Source organism: Vipera ursinii, assembly GCF_947247035.1.
Source record: "Vipera ursinii genome assembly, chromosome: 14".
Lineage (NCBI taxonomy): Eukaryota > Metazoa > Chordata > Lepidosauria > Squamata > Viperidae > Vipera > Vipera ursinii.
The window spans coordinates 12,738,011-12,757,274 of record NC_139527.1 but is presented as its reverse complement, the minus strand read 5'-3'; the positions used below and the strand labels follow the sequence as shown (position 1 = coordinate 12,757,274).

The 19,264-nt window shown below is 44.4% G+C and overlaps 1 protein-coding gene across 1 annotated transcript in view; it reads left to right on the top strand.

Annotated features, from left to right (window-relative positions):
* Window positions 1–7,884: 7,884 nt before the first annotated feature.
* LOC310646761 (solute carrier family 2, facilitated glucose transporter member 11-like) overlaps window positions 7,885–19,264 on the top strand; it is a gene marked incomplete at both ends in the record, with an annotated part of 48,450 nt that continues 37,070 nt past the window's right edge. The window contains 4 exons of the mRNA XM_083373425.1: window positions 7,885–7,974; window positions 13,803–14,028; window positions 15,795–16,084; window positions 19,098–19,258. Of these exons, the coding sequence (XP_083229551.1) occupies window positions 7,885–7,974; window positions 13,803–14,028; window positions 15,795–16,084; window positions 19,098–19,258 (767 nt within the window). The remainder of the gene's footprint in view (window positions 7,975–13,802; window positions 14,029–15,794; window positions 16,085–19,097; window positions 19,259–19,264) is intronic.

Sequence of the window (19,264 nt, the reverse complement as noted above, 5' to 3'; positions counted from 1 at the left end):
ATCATCTGTGGTTTCAGGGTGAGGTATCATCAATATGCTGATGATACCCAGCTTTTCATCTCCACCCTGAACCAACCCAGCGATGCCCTCGATGTGATGTCCCGTTGCCTGGAAGCGGTACGGATTTGGATGGGGAAGAACAGTCTCCGGCTCAACCGGGCCAAGACTGAGTGGCTTTATGTACCGGCATCTCGACTTGTCCAAGAGGTTCTATCTTTGGTTATGGGAGGAGAGGTGTTATCTCCCGTTGATAGGGCACGCAATTTAGCCGGACTCACAACTCAGTTTTGAAGATCATATTGGAGTTGTGGCCAGGGGGGCATTTGCCCAGGTTCGCCTGGTGTGCCAGTTGTGCCCCTATCTGGACCGAGATGCCCTACGTACGGTCACTCATGCACTCGTTACCTCCTGGATAGATTACTGCAATGCTCTCTACATGGGGCTGCCCTTGAAGACCACCCGGAGGCTCCAGCTGGTGCAGAGTGCGGCTGCGCGGGTAGTGATGGGAGCACCCGGATACTCCCATATTACACCCCTCCTGCGTGAGCTGCATTGGTTACCGGTTGTCTTCCGGGTGAGATTTAAGGTGCTGGTACTTACCTTTAAAGCCCTACATGGCCTAGGCCCGGGATATTTGCAGGACCGTCTGCTGCCGGGAACGACTTCCCATCGCCCAGTGCGCTCACACAGAGAGGGCCTCCTCAGGGTGCTGTTGGCTAGACAATGTCGGCTGGTGACCCCCAGGGGGAAGGCCTTCTTTGTGGGAGCGCCAGCCCTGTGGAACCAACTCCCCCTTGAGCTCCGGATGGCCCTGGATTTCTGGTCCTTTTGCCGCGGCCTTAAAACATTCCTTTTTCATCAGGCTGACCTGGACTGACGACAGAGTTTTTTAAAATGTTTTTTAATTTTTAATTGTTTAGTTTAACTTATTTATTGGGGCTGCTTATTTAATTTCTTTTAACTTTTGTATTGTTGTTTTTATTGTTGTTAGCCGCCCTGAGTCCTTTGGGAGATAGGGCGGCATATAAGTCCCAAAAATAAATAAATAAATAAATACAAGAGGGGGAAATTGTATCTACCTGAAGCCCTCCATCTCAATGCTCTCAGACACAGCCATGATGTAAAACAGGCTGGACACTTCAGATATTTAAAAACCCTACACTTCATCCGCCGGCAATTTTGGTGGCCGGGGCTAAAATAAGATTTAGAAAACTATGTCGGGAGTTGTACCGTATGTGCCACCATGAAAAGAATTCTAGGTAAAACCTCTGGGCTACTGCAGTCAGTGGCAAACCCTTCTCAACCATGGGAAGAAATAGCTATGGACTTTATTGTAGACCTACCCCCAAATAGAGGAAATACTGTCATCTGGACTGTGATACATCTGCTTTTGAAGCAGGCTTATTTTATCGCCTGTAAAGGACTCCCATTTGCACGACTGACTAAATTGTTCCTGAAACATATCTACCGTCTGCATGGCACCCCTAAGTGAATAATTTCAGATAGAGGAGTGCAGTTCACAGTGAAATTTTGGAGGAATTTGCTTAAATTAATTGGATCATCTCAAGGCTTATCATCTGCTTTTCATCCAGCTACCAATGGGGCTGCAGAATCCACTAACAAAATGGTGGAACAATATCTCAGATGCTATGTTTCCTACCAACAGACAAACTGGACTGACCTCCTCCCTTTCGCCGAGGTGGCCTACAATAATTCTGTTCACAGCAGCTCTGCCTACACGCCTTTCAGAGTAGCCACAGGAAAAGAGTTCAGCCCAATGCCTGACTACCCTCAGGTGCCCTCCGCTTCCCAGACACTTGATCAGTGGGTGAGGGCGTGGGAAGAGGTTTGGAGAAACACGAAAATGGCATTAAAAACGACTTCTGAGGCTTATAAAAAACAGGCTGATAAAAAGAGGGGTCCCCAAAGAACATTCCAAGTTGGGGAAAAGGTTTATCTGTCAACTAAATATTTACAACTCAAATTACCCAGCAAGAAATTAGGACCAAAATTCTTGGGGACTTTCCCCATTGTGAGAATCATCAACCTGGTCATGGTAGAATTGAAGCTCCCCAGACTTTTGGGAAAAATTTGCCTGGTTTTCCATTGTAGCTTACTGAAAACTTTTTGGGCCTCCACTTTAAGACCTCCCCCTAAGAAAGCACCCGGACCCCTCTTAGTAGTGGGTCAGACCCATTATGAAGTGAAACGTATTCTTGACTCTAGAATCTTTAAGAGAAAATTGCAGTACCTAGTACAATAGAAGGGATACCCATTGTCTGAAGCCATTGGGTGAAATCTAGCAATGTGAAAGCTGACAGACTTATCAAAACGTTTTATGAGAAACACCCCAACAAACCAAAAGCCAGCTCCTAACTTGTGTTCTGTTTACAGGATCAATAGTCAAGCTATTCTCCAAAGCACCTGAAAGCAGGACAAGAAGCAACTGATGGAAACTAGTCAAGGAGAGAAGCAACCTAGAACTAAGGAGAAACTTCCTGACAGTTAGAACAATTAACCAGTGGAACAACCTGCCTCCAGAGGTGGTGAATGCTCCAACACTGGAAGTTTTTAAGAAGAGACTGGACAGCCATTTGCCTGAAATGATATAGGGTTTCCTGCCTGAGCAGAGGGTTGGACTAGATGATTTCCAAGGTCCCTTCCAACTACTACTACTACTACTACTACTACTACTACTACTACTACTACTTCTTCTTCTTCTTCTTCTTCTTCTTATTATTATTATTATTATTATTATTATTATTATTATTATTATTATTATTATTATTATTATTCCCATGCCCATTGACAACTGAGGTTGTGGTCAAGTGTCTCCATCACCTCTTCCCCTGAGGATTATGATGCTTCATATCCTGATAGCTGGTGGGGCCTCGGTCGGGGGGGAAGGCTCCCTTCCCATAGGGCTTTCTTCCTTCCCTGCCTTGTTGTTTGACACTGTATTTTTTGCAAAGTCCTCCAGTAAGGATCTTCCTTCCAGGTTAACTATTAATGCAGATCCTGTCTAATGTCAGAACCCACCCCAACCCACATCTTAAGAAAATAGAACTTTTGGAGGCAGTTTTTCCAAGCGGGAATTTTTACTAAGAAATAGGAGATAGCAGGCATAATAGACAGGATCTGAGGGATTCCCTTACATCTCGATAATTTTAAAATGCCCCCGAGCAAACTCCACCCCACAATTCATTTGGTCAGTTCCAGATCAGCCAATCTCCAGGTGGTAAGTCCATCGTGGGAAAGGAAAGATCTGGTTCCGTTTGCAGCACGATCATTTCCACAGCTCCTCACACTTCCTTCGGAGAAATAAACCAGATCCTGGAGGAAGTTATGCCTTATTGATTATATTGAATGCTCATTTATGTTTATTATATTTTGATACCTCTGCAGCAGTTTTCTGATTTTCATTGTTACATGTTTCATTCTTTTTTCTTTTAGTACAGATTGAGTTTAATTTCATTGATCTAGTGGTTAAAGCTTTGGTTCGGTCATAGGCAGCAAAGCTGGCTGGGTGACTTTGGGCCAGTTTTTCTCAACCCAACTCACCTCAGAGGCAAATAGTTGTGGAGAAAATAGGAGAGAGGGAGGAGATTTAGATATGTTCACGATCTTGAGTTATTTTATAAAAACAATAAAGATGAAATATTTGTGATAATTACCCCTTGTGATTTCCCTCATTTATCCTTTTCTGCCCATGCCCAGCTGGCATGATCATTTGCTGCGGAAGGGCCTTTGCATGGACTGTTCTGTTTTGAGGCTGTTTTTGGAATTTGGGTTTGTAGAACTTGGGTGGAGGGGCTTCTCTTGCTGCTTCTGATGCTCCTTTGGGTTCATTGATCCCACAGAGCCCTAATGCTTGACTTTGTCTTGAGATGTTGTCATTGGTAAACCAAGGATTGTAGCTTCTTATTATTCATGAACCCAGCCAGTTATTGATTGAAAAGCAAAGGGGTTGCCAGCCATTCCTCTCCGCAGATGACTACACTGACCTAGTAGGGAAGAGCAGAAAATATGTACCTTTTCCTTAGGGCAGAACTGCATGGTAGGAAATAATGTAGAGACCAATGGAAGGTTTACAACAAAGCTATCTTCTTTCCTGTTTCTGCTAATAGAAGGCAGAAAAAAGTGGGCAAATATCCATTGTAGTTGTTTCTATTCTTGATTTAAATGTAGTTTAGAGAGCAAAAAGAATGTTTTATCAGAGAGTGCATGGTGCTTGAACCAGAATCCCTAGTAATGTTTGTTTCTCCTTTCTAAAAGTCCCCTCTGTTGTGATTTTGACCTGGGTATGAAAAATACTGAGGAGAAGGACTGGGGGCAACATGATAGCAGCCTTGCGGTACTCAAGGGGTTCTCACAGAGAAGAGGGGCTCAACCACTTCTCCAAAGCACCAGAGGGAAGACAAGAAGTAATGGCTAGAAGAAGTTGTGGGCACACCATCACTGGAGGTTTTCAAGAAGAGAATGAAGGACCCAGATTGTTGGGGGCAATAAGCTGACTTTGTAAAAATGCTGTTTGGGGGGGGGCGAAAGCCCTAATAAGCAGGCATATACATAGAATGAAATCTAGATTGTAAGCCGCCCTGAGTCTCCGGAGAAGGGCGGGATATAAATGGGAAAATAAATAAATAATAAATAAATAATAAATAAATAAATAAAAATAAAATAAAATAAAATAAAATAAAATAAAATAATAAAATAAAATAATAAATAAAATAAAATAAAATAAAATAAATAAATAAATTTGTCCAGAATTGTATGGTGTCTTCTGCCATGGACAGGAGGTTGGACTGGAAGACTCCATGTCCCTTCCAACCTTGTTATTTTATTGTTCTGCTTTGTCTTTAACTTCCTCAGAAGCATGAGTTACTGTGCGTGTTCGTAACATCTCCTCCTCTGGCCTAGGAAAAGAGCACTCTAGACAAAGGTGTATGGTTAATGATGTGTAACTCACAGGACAGGAAACGAGTGTAAAAATTTACAGCTTAAAACACAGAAAGGTCAACAGGATCTTACAAAATCCACTTACAAATTGTTCCTGTGGGCTATGGTCTTACTGTCCCAAATGGAGAGGCAGCATGGTAGAGAGGTTAATATTTGACACTTGCTCTCTCTCCCCAATTTCAATTCGTCATGTATTATCTGAATTGCAAATTACCTTGATCATATCCAGCAATTGCAAACCTCTAGTACTGGTAGGTAATGGAACAACAGACCTGTGGAAAGCCCTGTTCAAGACCACCTTTGGCCATGAAAGTTTGGGAGCTTTCAGCCCAATCTGCCTTACAGAGTTGTGGGAATACTCTATATGAAAGTCAGGTTGTAAGTGAGTGAATTATGAGCTGGAAGATGATATAGGCCAACGCTCACATTCTAGCAGAAGCCCCCAAAGACCCCCTGCCTTTGTTTCATGGCTCTGGTCATGCTGTAAAGGGCATGTGAGCAGCAAAATCCACACATGAAAGGCCGGGCTGCTTTGGAGGGCATCAGTCCCATTAAGAGCCCCTCAGGAATTAACCCCATTGATTCTGACATCAACATTAGTAGACCTTGCTTGCTCTTCAGCCGATTGGTAAACCTGGTTATTCACAACAAAAGTTGAGGGGCTTCAGAACAACATCTCCTGGTCTGTAGGCATCTGGTCCTCTTGCCCCTTACTGCCGCCGCCTCCCAGTTCAGTGGAAACTTTCAGAGCAGCTTCCCACCTGCCAAGCTAAATGTTTGCATCATGGTGTAACGGGTGACTAAACACACATTCCTAACTTAGAGATTCAGACAGTCATCCAGCATTCTTCCCAAAGAATTCAACAGACTGGCCGGGTGCAAATCTCAAGCAGAATGAGCACACTTCAGCAAGTGGTACAGTTTTAAGTTTTATTTTTGGGATCAGCTGGTTGGCTTAGCTATTCTTCCTGGAATCCATGGGACATAGGTGGGTGGTCACTCCTCTCTTTTCTGGGGAAGCCCAGGGGTTGTGGGGGGAACCTTGCCACACTGTCGTGAGCGATGGGAGCTACTTCCCAAAGCAACAAGACAGCCACAGTCTGCTGGGGAGTGGGGGAGGGTTGCTCTTCAAGGGAAACAACTTGTTGAAAAACAAGTTGAAAAACTTGTCAAGGGAAACAGCGCCTGCAGTTATAATTTTTAAAAGTTGGCTAAGCATCTGCTTTGCTGCAATAATGCCAATGCTGATTGCTCCAAGACAAAAAATGGCAAAGGTTTCATTCTTCTGACAGCTGTTAGGAAATGGTCCCTGTAGCAAGACTTGGAGGTCAGTGAGTAGATTCAGAGATTTAACATTAAAACTTAGAATAATGTGGTTGCATAAAGTTGACACCAATAAACTAATACTTTGCTGAAGAACCTTTTGATTTTATGAGAGCATTCAGTCTTTTGGGGTAGGAGCGTCTCAGCGTAGCATGTCTTGCCTTGGGAATCGGGTTCCAGATTGGTCTGATCGCAAGGGCGTCTCTTGTGAACAGCCCTTTTCAGGTCACCTCACAGATTTTCAAGTAGATTCAAGTCTGGCCTCTGTTTGGGCATTCGAAAACTTTGATCTTCTTCTGATGAAGCCATTCTTTTGCTGATTTGGAGGTATGCTTTGGGTCATTGTCATGCTGAAAGATGACATTCCTTGTCAGCTGCCTCTCAGGCCCATGGTTAGCCAAATGTACACTTTACTAAAGCCAAGTGGTTACAGAAGAAGCAAAGCTAGATCCAGGGTTTTCATGCTTTGGGCATTCTTAACTTAGTTAACTTTCTCTTAGTTCCATCCACCTGCCTGGTTATCAGAGAGTCCAATTGGGTGCTAACAAATTGTTTGGGTAACAGCTCCTGTCTGTGGACTAGTTGGCTTTGCATTCCTTTACGTGACCTTGAAATGCCTGGTGATTCTCATGGGATGGCAAGATGCATGATTTTGATTCCTCATACTAATCCTACCAGTGATCTTCCCCTTCGGTTGCATATGGTAGGCTGTCAATAGGCAATGCATAACATAGCAGAATGGCAGCCCTGATATTCCTCTTCATCATTCTAGTAGAGGCCTGAAAGTTTTGTGCCAAAATTGATTGACGTTTGGAACTGTTCATCTGTTTCTCCTCCTTGACTATAGTACCAGTTCCGGGTGAAGAAAAGCAGCTCCAAAGATAATGCTTTTTTAATAAAAGTTTTATTTTCTAATATTACATTTAAATATTTAAAAAGCAACATGGTGGCTGAGTTAATAATTAATAACATACAAGTATCTTTAGTACAAGTCTCAAACTAATATATTAAATATTTCCTCTCTTTTCCCCCTTAGTATTTACTGTCTCATGTTTAAACTAATACAATTCTTATTATATCAATTAAATAAAAATAACATTCTTACACTTATCAGTAATTTTTAGCTTATACATATCCTGGTTATTTTAACATTCAGTCAATAATTGTCCTAATTTTTTTTTTTGCGCATGCCCAAGATGGCGGACGTACTTGGCTGAGCTCCACGAAGAGCTCCAGCTATTTAGGCGATTCTAGGAGCCCTACAGAGGTGTTTTTACCCTCTGTATTGGGGTTAAAACACGCAGGCAGAAGATTTTTATGTTGCCGCTTTTTCAGCAGCGGCAGAGCCCTCCGTATCAGAAATCAGCTCCGAGATTTCCGGCGACCTTCGGAACGGCCTCGAAAGAGCCTGGAAGAGCCTGGAAGGCCCAGAAGAGCTGCAATTTACATAGCGCCAATCAGCTGATTATCGGAGCCGATGGAGCTGCAGCTTAGAACGGCACTTGAAGTACCGAAATATCGGAAAAATGACAACAACGTCTGGACCGGCTGGCGGGGAGGAGAACTGAAATGCCCCGGCCACTCCGACATGGCCACTCCGACATGGGGATCCAGAGCCCAGTGATGGAATGCAGGCAGTTTGAGCCACAGACCGTTGGGCGACACAGCTCATCTCTCCATCGTTCGCGCTCCGTGAGGCCAGCTAGACCAAATGGAAGATCTACGGGAATTTTAATTTTTTCCCCTACTTGCCCTAATAAATCCAGAAACACAGGGTTTGGCAAGCTGAATGTGGACCTGTTTAGTTCATTTAGTCTATCTAAACTAGCACTGTCCTGCCAACTATACCTGGGAGCTCTGGTTTTATGGCTCCTTTACCATGATGGGGCATGCTGGACTCGAAGCTGTTGGTGCTCAGCCAGCCGATTTTGGTTCCACTTATCGCCTACTCCTCTCCTGATACGGAAAAGAATATGTGCAGCCGGAAGACCTTTCCATTTTATTATTCAACTGGCTGTTATGCCTTTGACCAATAGCTGCTTAATTCCTCTGTCTGACATACCCCCAAAGGACTCAGAAAGACCCGGGTATAAAGTCACTGTGAGAGAGTGGCTTAGACTTTCCATCGGCTACTCCCTAGAGGTGAGAGATCTATGGGGGTATGCCTTACCCTGGGCGTATATTCCAAGCCGCTTACCGGATCAGGCCTATGACCGTCGTGAGAGGACGGTGGCTGACCTGCTCCGGAGATTTAACCAGCTTGAGTGGCAGTGGAGCTGGTTTGACGGTCTGGATATCTGCCAACTTTCTGACTTTAAATCCTCCTGATCAATCATGGAATCGCCTATTGCTGGACCTTATGAACAATTATGGCTCGCCTTTGTTACGCTAGCACAGACCTATTCGCTCTCAGGGGTACCCCCTCTTCCTGGGTGTGACCCACCTCTTTCTCTACTTCTCCTCTTGATGACGGACCCAATTATTGGGACCCCGAGAGATGGTTGGGCAGGGACAGGGACCTCCGATATAAATCCAATAAGAGATCCCTGGTTTATTTTTTAGCTAATTTTTTTGTGGGGTTAGGGAGAGGGGAGGGATTACGGGTTCGGCTGGATACTGGGGGGTGTCCACCAACCACTATTCAGGCCAGGCCTGAGATTGATCACGCTGAGATGGAGCTTGGACTAGCTACACCCAGGGCCCCGAAGCAGGGTGTGGGATTACCTATTCCCACGATGTTAGGGAATGGCAGTAGGTGTACAAACAGAGGGCCGCATCAACATCCGGGAGTGCGTCCCTGCTATCTTCAAGCGGTGATGTGCTCCGACCCTCTAGTTTCGGCCCCTGGTTCCGGGAGCGAAGATAAGCAACCACCTGAGCTCAGGCTTGTATATCTTAATGCCAGGTCCGTAGTTAATAAAGCTCCTCTCATCCGGGATTTGGTTGAGGGAGAATATGTGGATCTGGCTTGCATTACGGAGACCTGGTTAGGACCAGAGGGTGGTGTCCCTTTGGTGGATCTTTGCCCACCAGGTTTCTGGGTGCTACACAGGCCTCGGGCTCAGGGAAGAGGTGGGGGAGTGGCGGTAGCGGTGAGGGAGAACCTATATCCGTGGGAGGCCACTGTTGTCCAAATAGCCGGGTGTGAGTCTCTCCTCCTAAGATGTGGCCCTAAGGCTCAGTTGGGCTTGCTGCTGGTGTACCTTTCACCTAGTTGCGTAGCGGCAGCCCTGCCTGAGCTTCTTGTCATCCTCTTGGGACTGGTGGTTGAGTTCCCCAAATTTATGATCTTGGGTGACTTCAACCTACCATCCCTGGGGGGATCATCTGAGTTAGCTCGGGAGTTCATGGCTTCCATGACGGCCATGGACCTGACGCAGGTAATCCAGGGCCCGACTCATGTGGGGGGTCACACGCTCGATTTGATTTTCCTATCTGGACAGTGGTTAGATGATCTGGGTGGGGGTTCCCCAATTGTTACACCCCTGTCATGGACTGATCATCATCTCCTGCTGCTGACCTTCCATTTTGCCACTCCCCATCGTGGGGTTACTGAACCAACGAGATGGTACCGCCCCAGATGGCTAATGGACCCTGAGCGGTTCCAAACAGCGCTTGGGTCCCCACCTGCCTCCTTTGCTCATAGGTCGGCCGATGCCATGGTGGAAGCCTGGGAAAAGGCAGCCATGGAAGCACTCGACCGAGTTGTACCCATGCGGCCCCTGACCCGGTGCAGATCCCAGTGGGTTCCATGGTTTTCTACGGAGCTCCGGGAGATGAAACGTTGGAGACGGGGCCTAGAGAGCTGTTGGAGATCCAGCCGATCCGAATCCAACCGATTGCGACTAAGGTCCTTTACGAAGTCTTATCTCGCGGCGTTGAGGAGGGCAAGGTCTAATTACTTTGCTACCCTTATCGCGTCAGCAGATAATCGCCCGACCGCCTTGTTTAGGGTGACCTGCTCCCTCCTTAATCAAGAGGTGAGGGAGGATCCCTTACAGGGTCGTGCCGAGGAATTTAGCCAACATCTGCTGGACAAAATCGCTCGGATCCGGACCGGTTTGGATTCCGACTGGGCAGAATCTGACAATGAGAAAATGGACAGTCTTGTTGATGTTATCTGGGAAGAGTTCGATCCTGTGACTCTGGATGAGGTAGACAAGATCATGAGGAAGCTGAGCTCCACTACGTCCTTATTGGACCCGTGCCCCTCCTGGCTGGTTTATGTGGCTCGGGATGGGACACGAGGCTGGATCCATGCAGTGATAACTGCTTCATTGAAAGAGGACAGTTTTCCCACCACCTTGAAAGAAGCGGTGGTGAGACCCCTCCTCAAAAAGCCTGTCCTGGACCCAGCTGTTTTAAACAACTTTCGCCCGGTCTCCAACCTTCGCTCTCTTGTGAAGGTTGTTGAGAGCATAGTGGCGCATCAACTTCCTCTGTTCCTGAAAGATGCTGATTATCTAGACCCGTACCAATCAGGTTTCAGGCCCGGACACAGCACGGAGACGGCATTGGTCGCTCTGATGAATGATCTCTGGCGAGCTCAGGACAGGGGTTGTTCCTCTGTCCTAGTCCTATTAGACCTATCAGCGGCTTTTGATACCATCGACCATGGTATCTTATTGCGGCGTCTCAGGAGGTTACACCTGAGGCACTGTTTTTCAGTGGTTCTCCTCCTACCTTCTGGAACGTTCACAGTCGGTGTTGGGTGGGCAGAGATCGACCCCGAGACCTCTCGTTTATGGAGTTCCTCAGGGGTCGGTCCTCTCACCTCTCCTGTTTAACATCTATATGAAGCCGCTAGGTGAGATCATCCGTGGTTTTGGAGTGGGATATCATCAGTATGCTGATGATACCCAGCTTTTCATCTTGACCCCAAACCACCCCAGTGATGCCCTCGACGTGATGTCCCGTTGCCTGGAAGCGGTCCGGGAATGGATGGGGAGGAACAGGCTTCAACTCAACCCGGACAAGACTGAATGGCTGTACATACCGGCATCTCAGGAAATTCAGATTATTCCATCTCTTACTATTGGGGGTGAGTTATTACCCCCCGTAGATAAGGCTTGCAATTTGGGTGTCCTCTTAGATTCACAGCTCTCCTTAGAAGATCATATAGGAGCTGTGACTAGAGGGGCCTTCGCCCAGGTTCGTCTGGTGCGCCAGTTGCGACCCTATCTGGACCTGGATGCCTTGCGTACAGTCACTCATGCACTTATGACCTCTCGTTTAGACTACTGCAATGCTCTCTACATGGGGCTGCCCTTGAGGACCACTCAGAAGCTTCAGCTGGTACAGAATGCAGCTGTGTGAGTTCTTTTACACTTCTGCTCCGTGAGCTGCATTGGCTTCCAGTTGCCTTCCGGGTGAAATTCAAGGTGCTGGTGATGACATACAAAGCCCTACATGGCATGGGTCCGGATTACCTACGGGAGCACATACTGTCGGCATCAACTTCCCTCCGTCCTGTACGCTCCCACAGAGAGGGCCTCCTCAGGGTACCACTGGTCAGAGAATGTCGGCTGGTGACCCCCAGGGGGAGAGCATTCTCGGTGGGTACACCAATCCTTTGGAACCGCTTACCGGCTGAACTCCGGATGGCCCCCGACCTTCGCTCCTTCCGGCGTGATCTAAAAACTTATCTATTCAAACAAGCCGGCCTGGCCTGATGGGTTTGGGGTTTTAACATTATTTTAACTAACTTACTACATTGGGCACAATCATTTAACTTTAAATCTTGTATCCTGTATTCTTATTTTATTGCCCTGTACACTGCCCTGAGTCCTTCGGGAGAAGGGCGGTATATAAATAAAATAAATAAATAAATAAATAAATAAATAAATAAATAAATAAATAGTTTTCCCCAATTTTTAGTTTTCCCCTTAATATTTAAATTTAACATTTAATATTTAAAATTTCCAAGTTTTAAATAACCAAAGTTCCCTTTATCACAATTCATCACAAAATCTAATGTTCAGGATACACTTCATCTATTTGAATATGTTCTATTTCTCACTACCTTACATCAACTAATAATACAATATAATATTCTTATTTTCTATTAATTTCCAAATGTCTTAAATTTATTAACCAAAATTTCTCTTATTTCAACATTAAATACTTCCTTTCTTTCTCTTGATGTCTACTATCTCATATTTAAGCTAGTATTTTTTATTATAACAGCTAAGTAAAAATATATTTATTACATTTATCAATAGATTTTTACCTTACATATATCTTAGTTACTTTTACATTCAACCTTTATAAAAAAATCAATATTCAAATTTAACTTTTAATATTTATACTTCCAAGTTTTAAATGACCAAAGTTTTCTTTATCTCAGGTCATAACAAAATTTAGTATTCAAAGTACACATCTTGTCTATTGAGTATGTTCTATTTTAATTCTCACTAATAAGTCAAAACCCCAATTTTCTTCAGCCTTATTCTAGCTTTCTTTCTTTGCCAACTCACCTTCTATGTCTGTGCTTTTAAGTCATCAAATAGATTTCCCTTTGTTATTATATATATTGTTTGAAATAGAAAAGGCCATCCGAACTAACAAATCATCTCTCTATTTTTTTCCATCTTGGAGTAGTTGTCCTGAAATGTTTATCTTCCCTTCAGTCTGTTCTTCTTCTTGATCCTCAGGTTTATTCTGGTTTATATAGAAAGTCTTTTCCACTTTCCGTGGTGTCAGTCCCTTTTCTGGATTTTCCATTAACTGTTTTTGTTGATCAGTTGAATCTTCTATCATAGTATTTGATTGTTCCACTTCTTCTGTTATATTCTGTGTAGTTGATTCTTTAGTTGTAATCAAAGTTTGGGTTCATATATCTAGGCTGACATGTTTTTTTCTGTAGCTTCTTATTTCATCAGTAGCTGTAAGAATAGTTTCATAAATTGCTTTCAACATAAAGAGAATCTGTTCCTGATCTTCATCCATGTTCTCTTAGTAGTATGTTAAATTAAAAGCTTTATAATCAGAGAATTAAAATTTTGTCACTGAGTATAGAACACAGCTGTTCTATATCTATAGTCTGGGATTCAAGCCAAGTCTCTTTTAGACAGTAACAAGTTGTAATATCAGGTTTAGCCACAAGATGTCACCTATACCATTTAGGATTTTTTTTAAGTCCAAAAATTTTATAATCCTTTTTCCAATTTTACTTCTTTTTTGTAAGTAAAAACCCAAATCTTCAATAAAAATAAGAAGTATTTTAGACCACAAATTTTAGAAAGATAAAGATCCAGTTAGAATCAGGTTATTCTTGCAACATTTTAAACGCCCCTGGATAGTCAGTCGCCAATGTTTTTAGAGGGTGGGATAGAATCTCCCTTCCCTCTCTCACAGAGGGGAAAATACTTTGGGCAGCTTATACAGTTAGGATTGAAGAGAGGTAGATCTCACCCAGTCTCATCCGCGCTGCTTTATAGGTGCCTGGTGGTAAGTTTGACTTCGGCTGTCTGCAATCTAGTGACGGGCCTTATTTCTATGGCCGGTCTTTCATACACCAGTTTGGAGGGCTGCCCCAGATCAGGCGGAAGGGCTACTGCCCTCCCGCGATCAAGCGGGATTCCCCCTCCTTGCAGGGTGACTTTCAACCCTTTCCTGGGTCCCCCAGTGGTGCAAAATTGGTCGTGGAAGATGGAGCTCGCCTTCCAATGTCTGCGGTGGCTGTGTCAGCAAACCAGAAGCCTGAAGCTCCAAACATAATGCTACCAACATTGTCCTTCACTCTGGGTATGGTGTACTTTCGGTGATGCACAGGTTTGTTTTTGGGTCCAACATACTTTGTTCTGTCCCAGTTCATGCAATTAACACCAGAAGGATTTGATATATTTATTTCACAACTATATCCTTTCAAACATTCCCAAAGAACCCTCAGTTTTCATGCAATTCATGGAGTTCAAAGGAGTGACTTCCATAACTGGACACCATCCCATCCAACAAGTGGGCTTGCTGATGGGGTTTGGCTAAGAGTGGCAGTCCAACATGAGAGACACAGGCAACAAGGAGGTGAATGGCTAACCACCAAACAGTAATGCTTGAGCACAGAATAGAGGAAGACCGTCCTAAGCACATGGCCAGCACACTCGAGAGACCTCAATAGTCCAGAGGTGCCATAAGGCAAGAACAGGTCTCATTATGAAAGTTGAACACCCACAAAATTCAGGAAAAAAGATGAAGGAACGATGGTTTCCTTGAACTTGAATAAAGGCAAGGCATGGGAATGAAGCAAGACTCAAAACAAGGATCTGAAGATGTCACACTGAAAATAAACAAGCAGTTGTCTCTGACAACCAACCGCTCCATACTACTCCCTTAAATCACTCCTCACCTAGTGTTTCTCATTAGGAAGGGTGAGGCCGCTTTCTTGAGAGTAGCCTTGCTACTCTCTCCTTGACTCTCTCCTCTGGGGAACTACATCTTCCCTGATTTCTTACTTCCACACTATTTAAACGTGGGAGGGGGCAAAATGGGGACTGGGACAAGGGCAGACAACCCACCCTAGACCTCCCAAGCCATTAATCATGTGGTGCCCTCTTTTGAGGGTCAGCTGTCAATGCTGCTAACATCGAATGTTATTGCTTGACAAGAGATGAAGAAGTAGCCATTTCATATGTTAAACTTGTGTATTGCTTTAAGAGATTTAGTTTAAGGTTGGGAGGGGGGAGGAGTAGGATTTCACCTTCAAGGCCATCTCTCTAACTAAAGAAGATAAGACCTTGGCGGGTTTTCTAACCGAAGGGAAACTGATTCTTTAAATTAACTGGAGAATATAATTAATAACAAAATTAGAAAGGTGGAGAAATTTGTTTTAATATATTGTGCAAGGGGCGGAGATTTCAGATTCCAGCTTCCGTCAAGCAAGCATTTGCCAGTGTATTAGGCTAATAAAGGACTTTTAAAGTAAACAATGCCTCAGAGTCACTTGAAAAGCCCATATGCCGGAAACTTGACATCAAGTTTCAGCGTCACTAGGTAGATCAGTCCAGGAGGTCAACGGCTAGGAAAGCTAGAACTCCTTTTATTGGGATTTGCTCTTGTAAGTCAGCTTGTGCTGTACTGCCTCATCCTTCCTACAGTTGAACAAAGGAGAGGAACTGTGTCCATAATGTCATGTTGTTGTTCTGGACTTAAGAAATGCTCCATGCAGCCCACCGCCCTCATTTACACCTGAAAGGGCAGGGAGAGGGTGCAGAACTCGAAAGAATGACTTCAGCGCTCTCACCCCAGCTTCTCTTCATGCTCCTGAATGAAACAGTTACAGTATTCTGTGTTTATTTTTTTTATACTGGAGTTTCTGAACTTCAACAGTTCTGCATTTTTTCTGCATTTTGTAATAGTGAAACAAGCCATTATTACTTCTGGATATACTGGCATAAGTTGTTACCCAGAAAGTAAAAGATGGAAAAAGTCACCCATGATTTTGATATTCTGGAATAACTGAACAAATCCAAGTGGTCTGCGAAGGTGAAACAGGGCCTTTCCAAGAAACTGCACAGGAGCAAGCTGGGCAGGGGCAGCTGCACTCTCTCCCCCCTCCCCCATCTTCCCTTGGGGGTCTGGAGCCCAGCCAGGGAAGTCTTCAGCTGTGCCTGTGGTGGCTGCTCTTGGCACTGCCCTCCAGGATGGTCTGACACTTCCCGCCACGGGTGCTGCACTTGCCAACCCTTTCCTTGTGATTCTTCCCCAGCTTCGAGGTAAGATCCTGATCCTGACAGTCTGCGCGGCTGGGATTGGTGGCACTTTCCAGTATGGCTACAATCTCACGATCATCAACGCACCCACTGCAGTAAGGCAGCCCTTTTCTTACCATAGCCTTTGACCATCTCTCATTGGAAGAGGCCCCCAAGGGAGGACAGCCTCTCGGTCCGCACCCCCAGATTTTGTGATAATCTCATCTCTGAGCTCCTTGGAAGGTGCCCCCCTTTGCTTATCAAGGTGAAGGACAGGACAGGGTGGGCTTGGGCCTCTATCAGGAGAAACCTAACAATATTTCCAAACTCCTCTGACATTCAGCTGTCCCTGAGGTCATCTGCAGTTTCTGAACCCTCTGCACAAGAAGAGACCACTACCGTATCAGTAGTGGTCTCTTCTTGTGCAGAGGGTTCAGAAACTGCAGATGACGTTCCGGTGGCGACGCGACGGCGAAGACAGCCGTTTTCGGGCTGCCCGCTCCGCAGCTGTGTTTTTCCATCGTAAACAGCGCCGATCAGCTGTTTAGATGGATTTGAAGCCCCCTCCTCGGGAGAAGAGGAGGGGGTGAGGCCCCAGGTAGGGGTTGAGCTCTCTGGGGCCGCCTGAGCTGAGAGCTTGGGCGACTGAAGGATGAGCCCCCCCGAAGCCTGGGTTGCTCCGAGCTGCGCAGCGCCTCTGCTCTGGGATTATTGGAGCAGAGCCAGGCGTTAGCAACCACCCCTGCCAAATGGAAATACTTTTGATTATCAAGAAGCAGGCAGAGCGGTACAGGAGGTCAAGGTGAAGTGGACTCTTTATTTTTACTCTCTAGCTCAATGGATTTTATAGCTTCAAAGTGAAAGTGAGTAATAAGTGAAAGTGGGGGAAGATGGCGGCTAAAACTTCTAAAGCTCTTCGGAATGTGGGGTCTTCCCTGGTGCAACAGACCTCATTGCAAGCTTTGCTTCCTCCTGCATCTCCCCCGGCATTAACGCTTAAGGATTTACAAGATGCTCTTGGAAAGCATGTACAATTGATGTCTGATATGATGGATGAAAAGTTGAAAAAGCTGGAGGAGAAAATGGAGGAGAAAATGGAGAAATTGGAGAAGAAGATAGAAGAGAAGCTGAGAGCAATGAGGGTGGACATTTTGTCTAAGGTTGAATCCGTAGCTGAATGTGTGCTACAGCTGGATATAAAAGTGGAGGATCTCAGTCAAAAGAACTCTATATTAGAAGCAAAGGTATTAGAAAATGAAAATATAAGGGATAAAATGGACGAAGAATTGAGCCTTGTTCAGTATAATCAGATGCAGCATGCTATTAGAATTAGGGGTTTAAAGGAGAATGGTAAAGAAGATTTAAAGCAGCTGATTTCTGAGGCTCTGGAAGGGGTACTGGGCCAGTCAGCATCTGAAATTGAGGGAAATATGGACAAAGTTTTTCGTGTAAATTCATGGATTGCAAGACAGAGGAAGTTACCCAGAGATGTGGTGGTCTATTTTACAAAGAGAGCAATGAGAGATGAAGTTATTCAAGCTGCTTATGATACTAATTTGGTAGTGGCTGAGCAAGAAGTTTTGGTTTTAAAAGAGATCCCTCCGAAGATCCTAAGGAGAAGGAAAGATTTTGCATTTCTGGTACAGGAACTTAAGAAACGTGATATTAAGTTTAGATGGGAGATTCCAGTTGGATTGGTGGCGACGTATGAAGGTAAAAGACATCATTTGGTTACTGTGGCTCAGGCACGTGATTTTTATAGTAATGTGTTAAAAGCAACCCCCCTATCATTTTTGGAAGTTGCAAAAGGATACGGTGGGGGAAAGCCTCAAGATGTTACAGATAGACAGACAGAGGACAATGGTGTTGGAGGGGATCAAGTCACAGTTTCATCGGTTGCTGCAGGAGGCCAGAAGATGACGCGTGCCGCCCTAAGAAGAGCGAGACGAGAGCAAGAGCAAGATCAGCAGAAAGTTATGGAATCTCCAAAGCGTGCTTACAGTGAAGATGTGAGAGAGGAGCGGTCTAAAGAAGTTTTGGGGGTCATGACAGAGGTGCTCCAAAAGTTTTGGGGCGTTAAGATTGCTGATTAATTTTTAGATTAGAATGTCAATGGAGTAAAATTATTATAGAGGAGAAAGAAGGTTTTTTTTCTTTTTTTTTCTTCTTTTTGTTAATATTTTACACAATTTAAGATTGCTTGTTAGAAAAGTATATTAGGGTAATGGACTTAAAGTATGTGTTGAACTAAGAATTAACAACAAGTTGTCTTAGAGACTGCCTTTTTAATATATTCTTTGTATTTGAACTTTTATTTGAACTTAAGGATGATTTGGAACTGCGAGACATTTGGCGTGATACGTGCAAGAACTATTTTTGATCGTAGTTTAGTTTGGTTGGAGATTATTAAGATTAACAGAGATAGGCGCTTTTGGCATGTAATTGAGAATTTGTTTGGAAATTAGAGAAAGGTGGGAGAATGCAAATAGCAGGTGAAAGTTTTTTTTGTTTTTTTTTCTTTTCTTTTTTCTTTTTTGAAATTAATATGAATAAGGACTGGGATTAAGAAAATTTATTTTGAGTAAAGCTTTTTTTTCTGTTTTCCTTTTTTTTTCTTTACTTTATTTGTAAAGTTAATATTGTTTGTATTCATTTTATATGAGCTAGAGAGAGATAGAATTTATAGTTTATTGTTGATAACATAGGGGTGTTTATGTTTGTTTTTTGATTTTATGCCCTGTACTTAGCTCTGGGAAGTCGGGGGGGGGGGGGGAGGGAGTGGGGGAAAGGGACAGGGAGGGTTGGATAGGGGTGGGGGAGGGGGGGATTAAAGTTAAAATGTATTGTAAAACTTTTTAAATAAAAAAAAAAAGAAACTGCAGATGACCTCAGGGACAGCTGCCCTTCCAGTAAGGCACTGGCCTTCTGGATGTTTCCCAGATTTTCCTGCAATTTTTGAGGAGTTGTAGCTTGTGGAGTAACTAACCTCAGATTCCTGTAGTGAGTTTCATGGCTCCCACCCACTGCCACAGAAAGCAGACCACAGAGCAGCTGGTTTTCAGTGGGTGGGGGCTCTGTGTGATCCAGTTCTGATTTCTCTCACACAATATTTTTTTCTCCACCTTGTAGTTCATCCAGTCCTTTATTAATGAAACCTGGCTGGATCGCACTGGAGCTGCCTTGGAGGGAAAGATGATCACGCTGGTCTGGTCCTTCATTGTTGCCGTGTATCCTTTGGGGGGCCTGGTTGGAGCACTAATTGCTGCTCCCATGGCTGTGAATATGGGCAGGTGAGG